The 20,059-nt window shown below is 45.2% G+C and overlaps 1 protein-coding gene across 1 annotated transcript in view; it reads left to right on the forward strand.

Moving 5' to 3' along the window:
- Positions 1-1,759: 1,759 nt before the first annotated feature.
- The window catches only part of C5H14orf132 (chromosome 5 C14orf132 homolog), a 72,303-nt gene continuing 54,003 nt past the window's right edge, over positions 1,760-20,059 (forward strand). Inside the window, exon 1 of the mRNA XM_050954501.1 lies at positions 1,760-1,975. Within this exon, the coding sequence (XP_050810458.1) occupies positions 1,949-1,975 (27 nt within the window). The 5' untranslated portion in view covers positions 1,760-1,948. The remainder of the gene's footprint in view (positions 1,976-20,059) is intronic.

Here is a 20,059-nt window from a genome sequence, read left to right on the forward strand (position 1 = left end):
AGCTAGTCCTTACCCATCTGGGCTCACTGTCCAAGCTCCAGTCCTCCACTGTCCTTGCTTCCAAATCACTCCCCACACCCCATCTCAGTCTCCTTGCCCAGCCAGTCCCAGTTGGCTGGCACCAGTCATCCCCCATTCCCTTGCCGGCTCTCACTCCCAGTCTCCTTGTCTAATTAGCCCTTGCCTCCCCTCCCACCCAGCTCCAAGTTCCAATCTCTCCACCCAACCAGTTCCAGCCTCTTTTCCAAAATTGCCAATCTCCCCATACATGGTTTTGTCTGGTATCGGACAGGAATTTTTTGATTTTTTTTTACAAGGTCATGCCAGTTAAGGTGGAGTAGTATGTTCTTAAAAATGGCGCCTTGTGGCAGCGTGACTTCATACACACCAGCATGACCTTGCATGTATGATGGAGGCTCACGTCATTCTGATAAGTGCCGGAATGTCTGATATTACAGGAACGTGTGAGTGGACTAGTCCTAGTGCCCAGCCCAATCTCACTGGGTGCAGATATAACAGGGATAGTTCTTCTGAGTGTCTGTAGTCCTGGGCTGAAATATGCTTAATTGCTCTGGAATATGGGGATTAGGCAGGTTCAGTCTGGTCCCATATAGCATGAGCAGTGAGGATGGAAACTTCTGAGATTTTAGTTGTTAAGCTCCAGAACATCTCTATCAAGCATGTGCAAATTGTGATTTTTTTCAAAGGTTTATATCTCAGCCAAATATGGGTGGATTTTCATGGAGATGAAAATCATCCCTGACACTAAACTATCCACCTGCCCAATTTCAAGTCTCCACTCCGAAGCAAGGGGGGGTATTAGAACATTTCAGAGGCAAGGTCTCCAATATTTTAATATTTTTTGCCTAGCCTCCTTCTTAGAAACAGCTGGACCATTTGGGCTGAAATTTTCCACTAATATTTCAGCCCGAGGCAGAACCCAGCATGGAAATTTTTAGTCCAAATAAGTGTGGCAAAGTTATAAGCAACTGAAAATAGGGTCTTATGATGGGAAGTGTCAGGCAGCCTTATGGTCTACCAGACCTTCCTCTAATATTGTAACTAATTGTATGAGCATTTCAAACACTTCCAGAAAAGGAAGCGTGCACCCTGATAGTTATCATTATTACCCTACAGTACAACACAGAGGAGTGGTGGGTAGTTTTTAATCAATATAGCTTTCAGGGGTTGATTTTTCCTGGCTAGGGAAAGAGATGGATGCCACTTCAAGCAAAGTTGAGGTCTTGGTCTCCTGCAAAACAGGGGGCTTGCCCTTTCCTTCAGGCCTAAGAGTGTTAAGCTTTGCATGCACTAGTAGTCTGGGAGTGGTCTTGGGGGATCCAGTACATCCCCTCGCCCCAGGTTTGAAGGCTTGCCTGTGCCTGACACAGTGAGCCTGGTTCCCGCTGCCCCGGCAGGAGTAAGTGGGGGGTGAAGCCGGTGGAAATGCGGGGCCAGGGAAGGCGCAATGTCTGTCCAAGGGCGGGTGGATTGGAGCTGGGAAGCCGGAGAGCAGCCCCCGCACGCAGCTAATCGCGGTGACGGGCTCAGCCAGGCTCGCGCGGCCGGCAGCAGAGCGGGCTTGTTCCCCGGGCAGGCGAGCGAGGGAGAGCCCGGGCATTGCTGCGGGGCTTTGCCGGAGCAGCAGGTGGGGAGCGGGCGGGGATCACATGACAGCTCGGGCTGCTCGGCGGCTGCGGTGCTGGGAGCTGCCGCTGCCTGAGCCGCTGCCCGCGCAGACCATGAGAGGAGGCTGCGGGGAGCCGGGCTGCTGCCGGGGCGCCGCGATCGCACTGCGCTGGAACTGCTAACGTGCCCGCGGCTGCTGCTGGGGGAGGACCAGCTCCCCCCTCCTCCTCCTCCGCAGCGCCACAGGGACCTGCCGACCCCGGGCAGCAGCAGCAGCAGCCTCTCCAGCAGCAGCGGCAGCACCACCAGCAGCAGCACCATGGACCTTTCCTTCATGGCTGCACAGGTAAGTGGCCAGTCCCACCAGATCTCAGTGCCTGGTTAGCCCCCACCCATCTCTGCCTTCCCCACAGGATCTGAGCCCCCTTCCTCGCCCGAAACTCCACCCCCTCCCGCCCCCAGGGGCTGCCCGGCCTTAGCCTCCAGTCCGGAGAGCTTGGCAGGTGCGCGGGGGGGACACGGGGGAAGATGCTGCTTTCTCCCCGCTGCTCCTGCTTGGCCCTGAGGCTCCGGGGTGGGCCGCGCCCGGCAGGGGCTGCTGTATTGCCAGAGGCTGCGAGAGGGAGCGGGGCATGTGGATCGGAGCGGATGCATTGTGGTAACTGAGCTTCCCCCACTCCCTGCCCAGCAGGGAGGCTCCTTTTCCGAGTGACTCTGAAGCTCTGTTTAGAACAGAGCGAACGGCGAGCACTGACCCAAATAGCTGGCAATAGAGGGAGTGTTTTGTGTACAATCGTGCTTAATGATCATTTAAATTGCACAATGTCATTATTTGGCAAAGGGGAGAAGGGATTATCCTTGTGCTCTCTGGGGAAAGAAAACCAGCAAGATTTCAATGCCAGCCGGCACCCTTTCATATAAATAAAAAATTTTACTGACTTGATCACAGAAACAATTAATCGCAATTCGTTTCATAACAATCATTAATAAAACCCAGTACAGTCGATTTATTTTCTCAAAGACCTTCCAGGATATCAGTAGGCACCATATTAACAAGAGTTCTTATGCACAAATCAGCATACAGCACAACAGCTGTTTACACTGAACAGAGCTGCACTTCTGAAAATGGAGCTGCTGTTCTCTATAAATAGTTTCATAGTTGCCTCTCTACTGCTAGGTTTACATTCTTGCAGGGGCACAACAGCAGCAACATTAGAAGCAAAATCTTATTTTTTAGTTGCCTGTTGGTGCTCAGCTGGCTGCCAAACCATTCATTTATATTACATTACGCTTCAAGCTTATGCCAGGTGATTTCATGTTAAATTGGATTATGTTGTATTCAGGGAGGAGGAAGCATGAAATATTTCCAGTTCTAATGTCTGCTGGGTGCCTCCAAGGCTGAAATATGGTTGTATAAAATCAATGGTCATCTCCTTATGCAGCCCTGCTTTCTATTATATTTATTTTGTTTTCAAATTGGAGTGAGAACAGTATTTTTCACCAGAGCCAGAGATTATTTTATCCCCTGAAATATTAATGGGAGTACAGTGTACAATTTGTTTTTCTCTCTTTAAGTGTGCGTTTGTGAATGTCTGGGTGTTTATGTATATTATTTTCTGATTCTGAAAACTGTTTCTGTATATGTCGTGTGTGTGCAAACGTATGACAAGCTGCCAACTGAGTTCTGTGGGGTAGTCCTACAAATGTATAATGAAATAAACATTTGCTATGGGGAGAGCAACTGGGTGGTTCCAGATATCCTCAAGGCCAAGAAAAGTCTGTGACCTGTGCGATACAGACATGGGGTTTTTGTATTGTTTTGTTTTGAAGAAAGAAGCTGTATCTAAGATATGCTATGAAAACACAGGTTTTTATGCCAATAGGTCATCTTCAATAGATTGTACTTTTAGGAGACTTTATGGTCATTTTTAGTGGAAGTTTTTTGTTTGGTTGGTTTGGTTTTTACAGAGAGGTGGGTATGATCTGCAAAATATGGAACTTTGCCAAAGGATTCAGCCCATCTCTCTTTAGAAATATACTAAGGTCTCAGTTTACATCAGTGTAATGGCCTGGACACTCATTTTATGAGTGTAACAGAGCAAAATTTGGTCCCAAGTATGCTGTATTTCATTAATGGAATGGTAGTGTTCTCTTCTATGCATCCTCTCCCTCTCCCTCTCCACAGCCTGCATTTTCTTGGTGTGGGTATCACGCTATGTCCTCCTGAAGGAGGGCTGACCCTGTTGCCCAAAAGTGAAGTAGTCTTTTCTGTGTAGTGGGAATGTCCGTAATAAGAATATTTTCTAAGCAATGCCCTACTGGGTGAGGTGGGGGTGGGGCTGGCGGGAATCAGTGGTTCATCTAATCTGCTCTCGTTCCTTCAACAGAGTTCCGTGCTGGATTATTCAAAGAAAATGGTCATGCATGCCAAGGGTCCTTGTTTAAGAAGGAATATACTTCTTTAGTTACAGGGTTTTCTATGGTTCCTATTACCATAGTCTCTGGGTGAGTGGACTTAGACAGGGACAAATGATTGTCTCAATGGACTGTAGGAGGAAAAGGTTAAACAATCTGGAGCTGTATTATCTTTTCCACATGGCCCCCCTGGTCCCGAAAATTGCCATGGCCAAAGGAGTCCCTGGGAGTGCAGCTCCAAAGCCATGCTGCCAGAGGCCAGAGCCAGGATAGAGGCAGAGGGCCCCTATGGGCCTTCTGTGCTTTTTCCAGGAGCCAAATGAATTCCAAGGGATCTGCCTGTTGGGGAAAAAGGGGGAACTCCATGAGGACATCCTTGTGCAGATTTCCCTTCATAAAACCCTTGTTGCATAGGAGGGGATGATCGGGGGTCTTATGTGCATATTATGTAAATCCATTTTAAGGGTTGCTATGTTTAGTAGAGATGCCCAACTAGCCTTCACTGGACCTTTACCACAGCACCTCTTACTCTGTCTTCTTTCTGAATGAAACAATCCTTTCCCCAAGTGGAATTTCATACAAACAGACACATGTCTCAAATTTTTGTTGCCCTTCTTTTTCCGGCCCCCTTTTCCTGCTGTTTTTGTAATTCAAAGCCAAGACGTATGGTCTGTTTGACATAACGGCTTTACCCTAGGGGTTCCAATGCTTAGTGTTGTCATCATGTCACCTACAGTATTTACGCAACTCTTCATTTTTCAAACTACCCCTTGGCTTTCAATCTGCTTGGTGTGGCTGGAACCATCTGTGTCCATAGCGTCTGTGATGACATATAGTGCACTGAGTTGGTCCTGCTTGACATGGAAAGTGAGGAGTTGGTGGTTAAAGGAGAGGATGTGTGAGGACAGCAGGTGAAATGGGGGCAGGAGGAGATCCAGTAAGATTGTGTTTGCCACTTTACTGCATAAATGCCCAATGCATAAATATTATACCTGATTTTTATGACAAGGTAGGCAGTGCTTATTTATGAGTGTAGAGCATAGTTAGCCACAAAGGCAAGGGTTAAATCTTAACTGAATTTCCTTGCTCTTATGAGTTCATCAGGCCATCTGCATCTGAGGAAGTGGGTATTCACCCACGAAAGCTCATGCTCCAAAACGTCTGTTAGTCTATAAGGTGCCACAGGATTCTTTGCTGCTTTTACAGATCCAGACTAACACGGCTACCCTCTGATACTTGACATCAGGCCATTAATATTCCTGTGAGAGAGACTTTATATATTGATCTTTAAGTAATGCATTCACACAATACATCAGGGATGGGCAACTTTAAGGTACAGAGGACCATTAAAACACTTTGTTTTTAGGCTACATATTGCATAACTCAGAAACGTTTTCTACATATAGCATGTTGACCAAACAAATAACTATGTACTAAGAGTGTAAAACTGAAGTGTTTTTAAATATAAAAGCCCCTTACAGATCAACCTTTAATTAAATAAAACAAAGTTTAAACAAATCTTTCATGAATCTTTTTTTTTCAGTGTGCAGAAGGGCAGCAGATTAGAAGTTGTTCATTAATTATGTAACACATTAAGGGTGGATCCTTAATTTTCATGTTTGTTTCAGTGTTACAAGAGTGAGAGGAAGATCTTGAAAAATGACTAGAAAAGATGTTATGTCATTTATGGACAGCCCCTTTGTAAATGAAAATAACAAAAAATAATTCTGAAAGATGTTTTTGTCTTTGTTGCTTTTAGTCTGCCTCCGCTCTGCTTCCCCATGGACTCAGGCTTCACCCTGGGAGCAGGTGCCCATGCGCTGGTTCAAAAAAGACATTCAAATTTTGACCCAGCCCCACCCCTTCGTCATGCCAGCAGGGAAGAGAATCTGACATTACTCAACTCTGGTTATTGCCTCCCCATTGGACCCACCCATGGCTGAGAGAGGTGTGTGGGGGGGAGGAGGGACTGTGGACTGGGGCTGGCCATCGTCAGATTGTCTGGGGTGGATGAGAGCCAATGGAAAAGCCGTAACCAAAGTCGGGAGGCATGGGACAGAGCCCCTCCCCCGTGTAAGTGATGGAGAGGTGGTTGGGCCAATGAGTGCTGTTGTGACTTGGCACATGAGCTCCTATGCCTAGTCCTAGGCTGTGCTCTGTTCCCCATCAACACAGGCTCCAGCTTCATCCCATGCCACTCAGCTCTGAATATTTCCTCCCTGTTGGCAGAGGTGTGCCCTGCCCTAGCCCTTTGTAAGGGAGCCTGGCCAGAATCTGATTAGCTCTCAGTTCCCAAGCAATTAGACAGTGGGGGACAGTAAGTGGAGCAGGGTGGTATGAGATGGCACTGGAGTCTGCGTTGATTGGTAAATGGAGCCAAACAGAGCGGTATGAGGCACCAGCAGTTTTATTAAAAGATTGCACCTCTCAGCAACCTGATTTAGTCTTAAACTCTGAGGCTGTAACCCTGCTATGAGTGGGACAAATAAAATGATCTGGTGTACTGGATATGGCTAGTTGCCCACCTGTACCATATAGCATGAGCCAAAGCCTGAATGGGTGAAGGCCTGTAAAACACCGTGAAACAATAGTATATACCTCAGAGCTTCTCTGATCTACACACTTTGGTGGCTGGTATAAAATGGGTTAGCTCAAGTCACCTCAGTGGTACTAGGCTGACTTACACTGACGTAAGATCTGGCCTCATTTAATTTACACAAATTCTCTTTCTCTTCATGTCTCAGTGAAAATGTAATGCTGGTAGTGAAGTTCCCTCTCAGACTCCAGTGTATCTGGAGCGTACCAAATACGCTGTTGGCCAAGATTCGCAAACTTGTACATCTTTAAAATTAGGCACCTATATTGCCATTTAGGCATCTGTATAAAAGTCTCCTGGTTTTCAGAAGTGCTGAGCACCCAAAACTATTGAAATCAATAGGAGCTTTGAATGCTCAGCACCTCTGAAAATCTGACTACTTTTGTTTAGGTTCTTAAATACAGAGTTAGGCGCTTAACTTTGGACACCCATAGTTAGAAAAACTTGGTTCTAGTGCATTTATTCCTATGTTCTGAAGTACTATACTTGATCACAACAACTAAATCACAGTTGTAAAAAACAAACACGTTTTGCGAGTCTGTGTCCGTGCTTTCTTACTGTATGTGTTCACTTATGGCCCAATTTTGCAGACCCGAACAATCACTACTCTTGCAAACACTCCATTAATTTCAGTGGGGTGACTCATGCTAATAAGGTTTTGCATTTTAATATAGACTTCAAAGAGTATAGTTATGTACTACTGAAAAACAGTATACGAGATATGTTGGCATGAAAGTTTTGAGCTATATTTTACCTTTATGTGCTGTTAGTATATATATTTTACCTTTGTGTGCTGTGTGTTCACCTGGGAGCACATTTGTACTGTAAATAATCTTAGAAATAAAATTGGCTTCTCTTTATTTTACATAGTGATTCAGTCTTTCAAAATAATGGCCCAATTCTGTGCGGGGCTGAACACCCTCAGTGCCCAATGGGAGCTGAGGGCATGTGGGACTTTGCAGACTGAGCCCTGAATTCTGCCTACATATCAGAAGGCTGTGCTGGTTAAAAAAACTGACTTAGTTTAGGGGGGAAGTGAAAGCAGCTGTACTAATAAAAAACAAATAGAAGAAAGAGGAAATTGATAATAATGACTATAAATCATAAGTTAGAAACTGAAGAAAATTGATAAGGGCAGCAAAAGGACACAAGGAGAAATCTATGGCAAGCAGAGTTAAGAACAATAAGGAGTTTTAAAAATATATTAGGAACAAAAAGAATTGTGACAGTGTTATTGGTCCATTACTAAATGGAAATGGTAAAATTATTAATAATAATGTAGAAAAGGCAGAATTATTCAATAAATATGTATTTGGGGAAAAACAGGTGATATAGTCTCATCATATAATGTTCATAACACTCCATTCCACTAATATATCTGGAGGATATTAAACAGAAGCTACTGAAGTTAAACATTTTTACATCAGTAGGTCCAGATAGCTTGCATCCAAACATTTTTAAAAGAGCTGGCTGAGGAGCTCACAGGACAGTTTAATGTCGATTTTTCAAAAAGTTTTGGAGCACTGGGCAAATTCAAAAAGACTGAAAGAAGGTGACTGTTGTGCCAGTTTAGAGTAAATGAAATGACATGGGTAAGCCTGTCAGCCTGACATTGATCCTAGGTAAGATATTGGAGTGGCTGTTCTGGGACTTAATTAATACAAAATTAAAGAACGATAATGTTGTTAATGGAAATCAACATGAGTTTATAGAAAATAGAGCCTGTCAAACTAAGTGGATATATATTTTTAATGATATTACAAATTTGGGTGATAAAGGTAATAGTGTTAGATTTCTGTAAGTCATTTGACTTGGCACTGCATGACATTTTGATTAAAAAAACCTGGAACTATATAAAATTAACATAGTACACATGAAACAGATTAAAAACTGGCTGATAAGTCTGAACATGTAGTTGTAAATGGGGAACTGTCATCAAGCAGGTGTGTTTCCAGTGGGATCCTGCAGAAATCAGTTATTGGCCCTAGGTTATTTGAAATTTTATCAATGTCCCAGAAGAAGACATAAAATCATCACTAATTAAGTTTGCAGATGAGACAAATTGGGGGAGAGGTAAACAATGACAAGGACAAGTGACTGATTCAGAGCAATCTGGATTGCTCGGTTAACAACATGTGTTTTAATACAGCTAAATGTACATATATACATTGAGGAACCAAGAATGTAGGCCATACTTACATGATCAGGGACACTATCCTGGACCCTATCCTCTGACAAAGATTGGGAGGGAGGTTCATGGTGGCTAATCAGCTGAACATGAGCTCCCAGTGTGGTGCTATGACCCAAAGAGCGAATGTAATTCTGGGATGTGTAAACTGGGGACTCTTGAGTAGGAAGTGGAGAGGTTATTTTACTTCTGTATTTGGCACTAGTGCAACCACTGCTGGAAGATTGTGGCCAGTTCTGGTGCCTACAGTTCAAAAAGGATGTTGATAAATTGTAAAGGGTTCAGACAAGAGCCATGAGAATGATTAAAAGATTAGAAAATGTTCCTTAAAATAATAGACTTGGGGAGCTCAATCTATTTTGCTTAACAAAGAGAAGGTTAAGAGGTGATTGGATTACAGTCTAAGTACCTAAATGGAGAACAAATATTTTAATAATGGGCTCTTCAGATAAAGATGTAATGCAATCCAATGACTGGAAGCTAAAGCTAGACAAATTCAGACTGCAAAAAAGGTGTAAATGTTTGATTGTGAGGGAATTAACCCCAACAGTTGTGATGGATTCTCCATCCATGACAATTTTGAAATCAAGGTTAGATATTTTTCTAAAAGGTATTTTCTTTGAATTATTTTAGGGAAGTTCTGTGGCCTGTGTTATACAGATCTGACTAGATCGCAATGGTCCCTTCTGGCCTTGGAATCTACGAATTATTTTGTCAGTGAACACAACCCAGTACCAGGCAAAGATATGTTTTCTGGTTTTGTTTTGTTTTTTGTTTGTAAAAACTCTGTAATTAGACAACAGCTTTAAGCGATTACAAAAAATTGGTGAAAAAGAATGGTTATATGGTCTTCAGTGTGAAACATATCATTGCGATGGTACATGCCAATTGTATAACTAGTTCCAGTGAGTTATTTTTTTAGGATTTACATTTGCAATATTCCCTACTCCCACAATGATTAAAAGAATAGAAAAGATCGGACTAATTTTTGCTCCGTAGTGAAAATGAAAATTGGGGAATCCTGCTTTCCTTTCTTTGTATTTTTATTGCACTAAGTGCTAAGTAAACTGCTATTTTCTGAACCCCATCAATGTCCTTTGCATTGTACCAACAAAAAGAGTACCTGGTAAGGAAAAAACTAAGCCATTTAAGACTCTGGAAAATGTGGTCCAGGTTTTTAATAGGTTCATTGACACAAGTGTAATTTACAAAATTTAAATTATCTTTCTGTTCTGCCTGGTTCAAAAGATTTTTCTGTACAACTTCTGAGAATCCAAGGTCAAGTTAAAGTTAACTCTTAGGGCTGCAATTTGAGTTTGCTCAGATAAAGTACAAATTCTTGAGGTTGCTAGAGTGACTCCTCTAACCTTGAATTTATGCTAGGGCTAGGTACATCTTGTACTTTGTGCTCCATAGACATTAAAGTGCAGCTCAGCAGTGCACTGTGGAGGTTAAAGAAACACATTTAAAATAATATATAGCAGATTCTATTTTAATTGTTCCCACATTCTGTGTAGGATGTGAGTCATTCCATTGACTTTAATAGGCATGGATCAGGTCCTTTTCACAGGAATGTGTTCTTTATCCCCAGTGCAGCTTAGAGAAACTCCAGGGCTCTAAATTGTGCCAGCTTGTTAATATACTCCATGGACTGTTACGCTAGCACAGGACCGCCAGATCATAGTGTGATCTTGCCATGTTCCCACCTCTCCAATCAACCCCTACCAGAGGGTCCAGGAAGTGTTGCCAGTGTATAGCTATTATAAAGACATTATGCTATTTGAAGAACCTCCGACAATGAGGTTATTCCATAGGGGCCTTTAAAAACCTTTATGGCCCCTTTACAGCAGCATAAAGTGGTCCCAGCATCAGGCAGAATCTTGACTACTGATTTTAGATGTATATGTTGAAACCTGGATTCAATATCAGCTTAAAGAGTTAGATCTTGTTGACTTGCTTGGTACCTTGAATCGGTGTGTCTGATATTCAGGAATGAATCACACTTGGGAACTTGTTCTTGTTTGGCACAAGTTCAGGAAAATGTTCTGAGCTTCAAAACAGTATATCATGTGGAAGAAAACAGATTAGAAAAGGAGATTTAAGATGCATGAGTATCACATGTCAGCTTTTTAGACTTAAAAGCCAAATCCTCTTTGATCCTTGGCATCCAACTTTAATAATCCTACCAAGTGGATGCAGACCTTCCCTTATATGAAAACATAATGGTTTCAATACAAACTTGCATAAACATTTACAATATAATAAGGCACGATAAATTCCTCTACCAGCTTTTCCATTTTCCAAAAGTTAAAGTGATTTTCAAAATTCAGGTCCAGACCCAGGTTTCAAATTCTCAAAGTTCAGGGCATCTTTTAAGATCAGGGGTTTTGATATGGCCCGTTATAGAGATATGGGCCGCTTGGGAAATTTAGGTACATATCAAATTCCACCCTATTCCCCTTTACCACAGATGTCAGTCGTGTTCAGATCCAGGACATTTGTTGGGCCCATTACTATACAAAAGGCTATCTGCTGCTAGGAGCTCTGGTGTGAGTAGTCTTTGGTTTGGCCTGTTTGGGATTTGATCCCATATGCAATTTATTTCTCTCATCAACAGAAGTTGGTCCAAAGAGAGAGATTACCTTACCTACCTTGTCTCATTGGAAATTACTAAAACTTTTAGGGAAGGAAAGGTGGGTGGGTAGGTGTATGTGTGTACTTATTGTGGACACCTGGGTTTTCCATTCATTAGTTTGTGTTTGTGTGGGGTTTTGTACATGTGCATGTATACACAGTTTAGTGAGAACAGTGCCTCTCTTTGCTGTCAGTTTTATGTGGCAATCAGCTAATAACTGAATTTTATGAAGCATTACAATTACGATTTTATTTCTGAGTCTGTTATGAATCACCACATCCCCTGTCACTACATTTTGAATCGTTGACAATTAGAATCCGAGTCTTTTTTAAAATTTCCTGCTAGTGCAAAAATGAAGTGGATAAAAATATTTGGAAACAGACATTGGTATTATCCATCAACACTCTTTAAAGAAAAAAAAAAAAAGGACTATTTCCCAGCTTTGTTATGGCAGGAGCTCTGTCGGGGTCCCATTGTAAAGTGGAAATTGCAAGAGGTGGAAGTGTGGAGAGGAATCAAGATTGAAGAAGCACCACATGCTGGTTGAATATACTGTTCATGCTTATGTGCATATTTTCCCCTGCCCTAAGATCCCAGTACTGCCATGTTCTGGGCACTCTTAAATGGGCTGAGCACTATCAACTCCTTTGAAATCAATGGGAAATGAATTCTTGGAGTACTCCCTCCATGTTTATATTATTGGGTTCTAAGTGTACATAAACAGAATTGCAACCTGTATTATTTAGAAAATTTGGCCCTGAGTTTTATGCAGATCTCTTTTTAATGGATATAGACTGGATCTCACAATGCAGGGATAACGTGCAAACAGAAAAGCATGCTAAATTAGACAGACACTTTATGAAGAATGAATAAACTGACAAACTTTATTGACAAGTAACATTCTTTGTGGGCTAGAAAGTTATCATTAGTTGTTTTAATTATAATAATCATTACCGTTGTTACAAGGATTTTTTATGGACCATGTGGTAGGGCCGGCTCACTTCTGTCCCTGTTTAATTCCACAAACAGCTCAGAGATCTTTATGCTGGTAAAAAACCTAGTGCAGTTTATTTACAATGCTGGTTCCCATTACCCTTGTATACTATACAGCCTTACACATAGGGAGCCCCCCAGCTTAATTAGCCTTTTAGTTCTCCTCAGCCCATCAATTAGGCCTAGGTCTTCTTAATGAAGTCTGCTCTGGAAAAAGCACAGCAGTTAGCACTGCAGTGACCAGAGTGCTGGCTTAGCTGCTGTTGCTCAGTACTCTGTTGCAGGCTGATACACTTTCTTGAGAATTTTGTGTGGCTGCTATAGGTATTAGACAAGATTCTGTGGCCTGTGATTGTTCTCTTTGCACCACTTCTCCACCACAGCATCCCCCCTAAGGCCAGTCTGCCAGTGGGAGAAACTGCCTGGCAGAATCTTTCAGTTGTGGTAGAGATGCAGTTGAGAATTAGGGAGCCAGTTCCGGCTCTTGATGCACCTGCTCCAATTCCTGTGCAGGACAACACTCAGCATAGAAGAGTTTAGCCCAATGACACAATTTTATTTTTTTTAAAGCAAACTATTTCTCCGCCCCACTCAGAGAACCCCCAAACAAACCAAAACTTGGTAGGAGACGTAGAGCTACCAAATGAGAATCCATTCTACTGCTTGTTTGCTTTAAGCTCCAGAGGTTCCAGGTTCAATGCCACCCGTTGAGGGCGCTAAGCATAAGCAGACTAAGCAATTGTTTAGGGCAGTGCTCCTCAACTAGGAGTAACGTACCACTAGGGGTACGCAGAGGTCTTCCAAGGGTACATCAACTCATCTAGATAGTTATCTAATTTTACAACAGGCTACATAAAAAAGTACTAGCAACATCAGTACAAACTAAAATGTCATATAGACAATGACTTGTTTATACTGATCTATATACTACACACTGAAATGTAAGTACAGTGCTTATATTCCAGTTGATTTATTTTATAACTATATGGTAAAAATTAGAAATACTGAAAAATTGCATAATAATGTGCTGTGCCACTTCTGTGTGTTTGTCTGATTTTTGTAAGCAAGTAGTTTTTAAGTGAAGTGAAAGTTGAAGGTACGCATGACAAATCAGACTCCTGAAAGGGGTACAGTCGTCTGGAAGGTTGGGAGCCACTGACTTAGGGCCTCAGGCAGCTCAAGGGGCCCCCTATTAATTATTATGCATTTGGGGAGGGCAAAAATATCCCTACTTAGGAGCCTGAATGGGCTAGTGCTGGCACTGCTATGATTTCACATAGTCCCTTGACTAGGTGAGATAATATAAAAAGAACCTGCTAAATCAGAGGTGCCCATACTTTGGAGCATGCCCCCTAGGAGGGCACAGAGGAACGTTCAGGGAGGGTGAGGCTGGGCCAGCCCCCATGGGGCACGGGGAGGAAACACTACGCAGCTCTGCTCCTGGCCCCGGTCCTGGCTGCCAGCTCCGTGCCTTGAGCTCAGCTCCTGGCCCACTTCTAGGGTCCCGGCTGCCAGCCCTGGCTGTCAGCCTCATGCCTGGGGCCCTGGCTGCTGGCTCCATGCCCAGTGCCCCAGCCCCCGGCGTCGGGCCAAGGCTCTGTCCCTAGCCATGGGCCCAACCTCGGCCCCCTTACCCTGGTCTGTGTCCTTCTCTTCCAGAGCTGCGGCCCCACTCCTGGCCCCGGCTCCTGGGACGGGGTAGCGGTGGGAGACAGACAGGGTAAGGGATGGATGTGAGATAAAACGTTTGAGGACCACTGCCCTAAATGGCTTACACAGACCACCATGTAAACGGATGCCTTAAAAGAGAAAAGGTAAATTAGTGTTGCTCTTAATAAAAAAGTGCTTTCAACAAACGAGTGCTGTCATCTCACTGGAGGTCCACCCAGAGCAGCAGTAAATTGGCAACATTTGTGCCATTCACTAAGGGCCTGATTCTCCTCTCACACTCAGGGCTAAATCAGGACTAATTCCATCGGCATGAATGGAGTAACACCTGTGTGAAACTGGTATAAGTGAAAGGAGAATCTGGCCTGCATGTTGTTCATGCCAGAAGCACAAATAGCTTGCATATCCGGGATGTCTGTAATTCCCATTGTAAGGCCAGGGGCCAGATGCACTCAAGGGTGCATTTTGAAGAGTTAAGTGATGCGCAGACCTTGCGCTGCCCTCACCTGCGGAAGAGTAAATTTAACCTACAAATAGTTAATGCCCCTTCCCTGCAACCTCAGCACGTGGCCTGAAGATGTCTGGTGCTGAATGTTTGATGAATGTCCTCTCCACAGCTCTGGGAGAAAACCAGGAGCAGAGGAAAACATTCCCCACTGTGATACCTTGTTGCATGCAAATACTCTGACATGAGTTTCTGGGTGCATGATAGTCATAATTTGGTTTATTACTTGCAGCTACTGTACGCCTACACACAGGCTTACACCCACGCACAGCTTCTTTTATGTATGTCTCCCAGCAAGGCAAGTTTGAAACCACAATTATTCCTGCTCCTCGACTGAACCTTTCATCGCTCCCATTCAGCGTTGAATTCTGCACTCGTATTAGCTGTCAGGCCCCGAACCTGCCAAGAACCAGCTAACTAGAAAAAATTAGTTTTCCAGTCACTTCAAATGAGCTGGAAGCCTGTTAGGAACAGACGTTGGGAGGTAGAGGCAGACCAAGTGCCAGTTCTTTTGTTATATGACAAGCTGATTCCTGTGTGCTGAATGATCAAATAGTACATTTTTTGACCCCAAAACTGGCTTTTTTGCTGCTGCTGCTGTTCTGCTTATTTCTGAGAAGTGGTTATAATGTTATAAAAAGGGGAAACATCTCCGAAATTATGTTTGACTTTTTAAACAATAATACTTACAACATTATTTATTCTCTGCCCAACCCACCAGTGGAGCATCAGTAAGGCACACGCTCCCCTGCTAGGCATCACGATTTGGGCTGCAGGAACCTGGAGCTGGCAGGAGCTGGTCGCACGATAGAAGCAGCATGTTCAGTCCTGCGGGAGGAGGAAGAACCTAAGAGATCACTAAAGCCACCCCCCTCTGGAGGGCGCTGCAGCATGCACATGCTTGGAGCAGAGAGGAGTAACGGGAGAATGACGCAGATCAAAAAGAGTCTCCCCAAATAAAAGAGTTTCCAAGACAGAGCATCTGATGCTGAAGACTCAGAAGGGCTGGTTCTCTGCAGCTGATCTATGGCTCCAGTTGAGTGAAATACTTAAGCATGTGCCTCACTCTGAGCTTATGAGCAACCCCATGGACTTCTCTTGTGATTAATGTGAGGCACATGCTTAAGTGCCTTGCTGATTTGGGGTCACTGGCTCACAATTCTGGGGCTACATGTGATTGCTGTGCTACAGTGGACTCTGCTTCAGCAGGGCCGGCTCCAAGCTTTTTGCCGCCCCAAGCAAAAAAATTTTCCCGTGCACCCCTGGCCCCGCCCCAACTCCATCTCATCCATGCCCAATTCCAACCCCTTCCCCAAATCCCCGGCCCTGTCTCCTCCCCTGGGCACACCGCATTTCCCCTCCTACCACTCCCTCAGGGAGGGGGGAGAAGCAGAGCGGCGGCGCGCTCAGGGGAGGAGGCGGAGGTGAGCTGGAGGGGGAAGAGCAGTTCCTCTGCCCCCCCCCGGGTTACTTCCTGTGTCCCTCCCTATGCCCCCTACAGCCGCAGCTCACTTCCGCTCAGGGCTGGCTCCCAGCTTTTTGCGCCCCAAGCAAAAAAAAAAAAAGATCTGGAGTGCCGCCCCTTGGAACGTGCCGCCCCTTGGAACGTGCCGCCCCAAGCACATGCTTGGAGCGCTGGTGCCTAGAGCCGGCCCTGTGCTCAAAGTGGATGCAGGCTATCTGGACAATCGGACCAGAGGGAGAAAGGTCATTTTCCAGAGCCAGGCTTCCAATATCACACTGTTAGCATTTGCTAGGCCTGTCCCATAACCTACCTTTCTATGCCTGTGTCTTCAGACTGTATGAAAATTTTCTTTGAGAAAGGAGTCCCACAGATCTGCCTGGCACTTTTTGGATTTCCCACTCTCATTTCCCAACTCAGCTTTTGTGCTCTAGTGCAGGGATTCTCAACCTTTTTCTTTCTGAACCCCGCCTCTCCACAACATGCTATAAAACAGAGGTGGGCAAACTACGGTTCGCAGGACCGTCCTGCCCGGCCCCTGAGCTCCCGCCCGGGGAGGCTAGCCCCTGGCCCCTCTCTGCTGTCCCCCCCCCCCGCCAGGGCCGCCCAGAGGATTCTGGGGGCCTGGGGTCTTCAGTGGCGGGGGCCCCCGTTTTGGCAGTAAGTCGGTGGTGAGGGTTCTTCCGCTCTGGGACCCGACGCCCAAGTACCCCTAAGACCCACGGTGGGGGCCCCCAGTGGCCGAATTGCCACCGAAGCGGGACCCACCGCCGAAGTGCAGTCGAAGACCCGGCTGCACTTCGGTGGCAGGTCCCGCTTCGGTGGTAGTTTGCCAGCAGGGGGTCCTTCCATGCGGAAAGACCCCCTGCCGGCAAAGACCGGGAGCAGAAGAAGCTCTGGGGGTCCGGGCCTCACGAGAGTTTTCCGGGGCCCCCGGAGCGAGTGAAGGACCCTGCTCCAAGGGCCCCGAAAATCTCTCGTGGGGACCCCTGCGGGGCCCGGGGCAAATTGCACCTCTTGCCCTCCCCTCTGAGCGGCCCTGTCCCCCGCAGGCTCACTTTGCTGCACCACCAGTGTGTGGCTGGCTCCGGCATGGTAAGGGGGTGGGGAGCGGGCAGTCCCAGGGGGCTGTCAGGGGACAGGGGGGAGGGGGCAGTTGGATAGGGCAGAGGTTCTGGGGGGGTGGCGGTCAGGGGATGGGGAACAGAGGGGGATGGATAGGCATAGGAGTCGGGGGTGTGTGTGTCTGGGGTTGGGGTGTGGATAGGGGTTGGGGTGGTCAGGGAGCTGGGGGTGTTGGATAGGGGGTGGGGTCCTGGGGGTCAATTAGGGGCAGGAAGTCCCGGGAGTGGGCAGTCAGGGGAGAAGGAGCGGGTGGGGGGGGTTGGATGGGTCAGGGCTTCTGAGGGGGGCAGTCAGGGGGTGGGAAGTGGGAGGGCACTAGGCTGTTTGGGGAGACACAGCCTTCCCTACCCGGCCCTCCATACAGTTTTGAAACCCCGATGTGGCTTGGGCCAAAAAGTTTGCCCACCGCTGCTATAAAAGCTCCACAGCGCACCTGTGCCACAATAACTGGTTTTCTGCATATAAAGGCCAGGGCTGGTGTTACGGGGTAGCAAGCAGAACAGTTACCTGGGGTCCTGTGCCACGGGGGTCCCTGCGAAGCTACATTGCTCAGGCTTCAGCTTTGGCCAGGATGCCGGGGCTCAGGACCCTGGGCTTCAGCCCCGTGTGGTGGGGTTTCGGCTTTCTGCTCTGGGCCCCAGCAAATCTAATGCTGGCCCTGCTTGGCGGCCCCCATGAAACCTGCTCGCGGCCCCCTAGAGGACCCCAGACTCCTGGTTGAGAACCATTGCTCTAGTGTACACAACAAACTAAAGCCCCGATCTTCAGAGTCTTACATTCATACCCATGCTTGGGTCTTTGAAAGATTTGGGCCAAAAGATGAAATTCTCTCATGTTTTAGCACAGCCCTTTTGGAAGGACTAACAAGAGCCATTGCTTTGTGGCAGAGCTGCAAAGTTCAGGTTGGCCAAGGCGACCAGTAGCACAGATTAGGAGGGCATCTTTATTGGCCTATGGGACTCAGAGCCAACAGACATGGATTCTTGTCCTGATAGTGACACTGGTTCAGCGTGTGAACTTGAGCAAATAACTTCATCTCCCCATGGCTCAATTTCCCCATCTGTAAAATAGGGGTAATAAACACTATCTTGCAAAGCACTTTGAATTAAATGTGCTATATATTATTATTTAGGTGGAGGATTTTTATAATATTTGTACATAGTTTTCCCATGTGATTGTACTGTTTGTGAAATGTGCTGGATTAGCAGCCCAGCAGATTGAACTCCTGTGTTCACTGAATACATAGAATACAGGCAGCACCTGCATAAGCTTTCCCATGCTGCTCTGTTCCAGTGTGCCTTTGACTTTTATAGGAGAAAAGATACTCCTGTCTTTGATCATTCTTCTCTTGGCTTCTCTGCCGAGTCTCCCAACCAGAGTGCCAGTTAGTGTCAATTGTGATATAGAATCTAATGCACCTGGCATGAAAACAACCACACTCATTTCATAGAGGTGATAAAAATATCAGAGGGTAAAATATTGTGGTCACTCTTAATCTGGGCTGATCGATCCAGCAACCCAGATCTGAACGGCTCTGAATCCCATTTTCAGCACATGGCGACACCTAATCACTTGGAGAAAAATGCTTAAAATGTAAAAATAAAACAATTGAGGGGAAGGGAGTGAGTTCAGACACCTCCTTTTTTTTCCTATTCACCTGTCCCCAAATTTTCTCCCTTGCTTACCAACATTGTGGGTGGACTTTATCAACCTAAAAATGCTTGTTATTTGTCATGTCCTAACTTTAATGACCATCATTTGGTATTACTGGCAGCCCGTTCTGTGCTAGTCTTTGCCAAATGTGCTGCTACCTTTTCACAATTCTAGGCCTCGCACCACTTGACCAGGCATGCTGTGAAAATGCACAGATGGCTACGGCAGTGAAATCCTGTACTGATTCATTGTCAAAGTGTGACAGTTGGTTTATTCTCCTGTTGTGTTCTTTGGCACTCAACATGTAGATGGGATAGAAAAAGCAGAAAATAAGTTTGTTTTTTCTCCCAGATGCCTTGCCTTCCTGTGTAGCTTTGCAAATCATTATCCGTGTAATGTCATGGAGAATGAACAGAACCAGGCCCCCTTTGAAAACTTTGTTTTACAACTGTGCTTTACGCTTTCCACGTGGTCCTCATCTTTACCCAAGCATCCCTGACTTAGCATGCAGAGAGAATTTAGAATAGAATACACTTTGTTTTGATAGTATCTTCCTTACTCAGCATGAAGGGTTATGATGTATTCTTAACAAAATTTGAAATGCAAGTATTTTTCAGATGTTGTGACTACATAATTAATCCCATTTCCATAATATTTGCCTGGTGATAACTGTTCCCTGGAACATGCAACAGCCATAAAAAGAGAATTTAGAGATCTGTCAGCAAAAGGTAATATGCTAAAGAAGTTGCCATTGAGGGCTCCAATTCAACAAACCATTTCTGTTCAGCAAAGCAAAGGGAGTGGGGGTGAGGAGAACATGGGAAATGGAAGAAAGGCAGTGGCCAAATTCTGCCATTTGATAGCTGGACCTTTCTGATACCAAGAAAAATAGCTTCAGCTGTGTGTGTGTGTGTGTGTGTGTGTGAGAGAGAGAGAGAGAGATCTGTCCCTCTCTTTCTCTCTGTTGTGTTATATACTCAGTATATTAACACATCAGTGCATTCTCTCTGGAATGATAAGAACTGGATGTGCCTTTCATGATAAAATGGCACTGATTACTGTCTGCCTTATTGGTTATACAATATAGAATGGTTTGAATTAATTTTGAGTATGTTTGCCGTAGTCTGGATGCCAGCTCATTATTTCTAGCAGTGTTGGATTAGAAAATTGCATCTAGGTTATAAAATTTT

This window comes from Gopherus flavomarginatus, chromosome 5 (assembly GCF_025201925.1).
Source record: "Gopherus flavomarginatus isolate rGopFla2 chromosome 5, rGopFla2.mat.asm, whole genome shotgun sequence".
NCBI classification, from domain to species: Eukaryota; Metazoa; Chordata; order Testudines; family Testudinidae; genus Gopherus; species Gopherus flavomarginatus.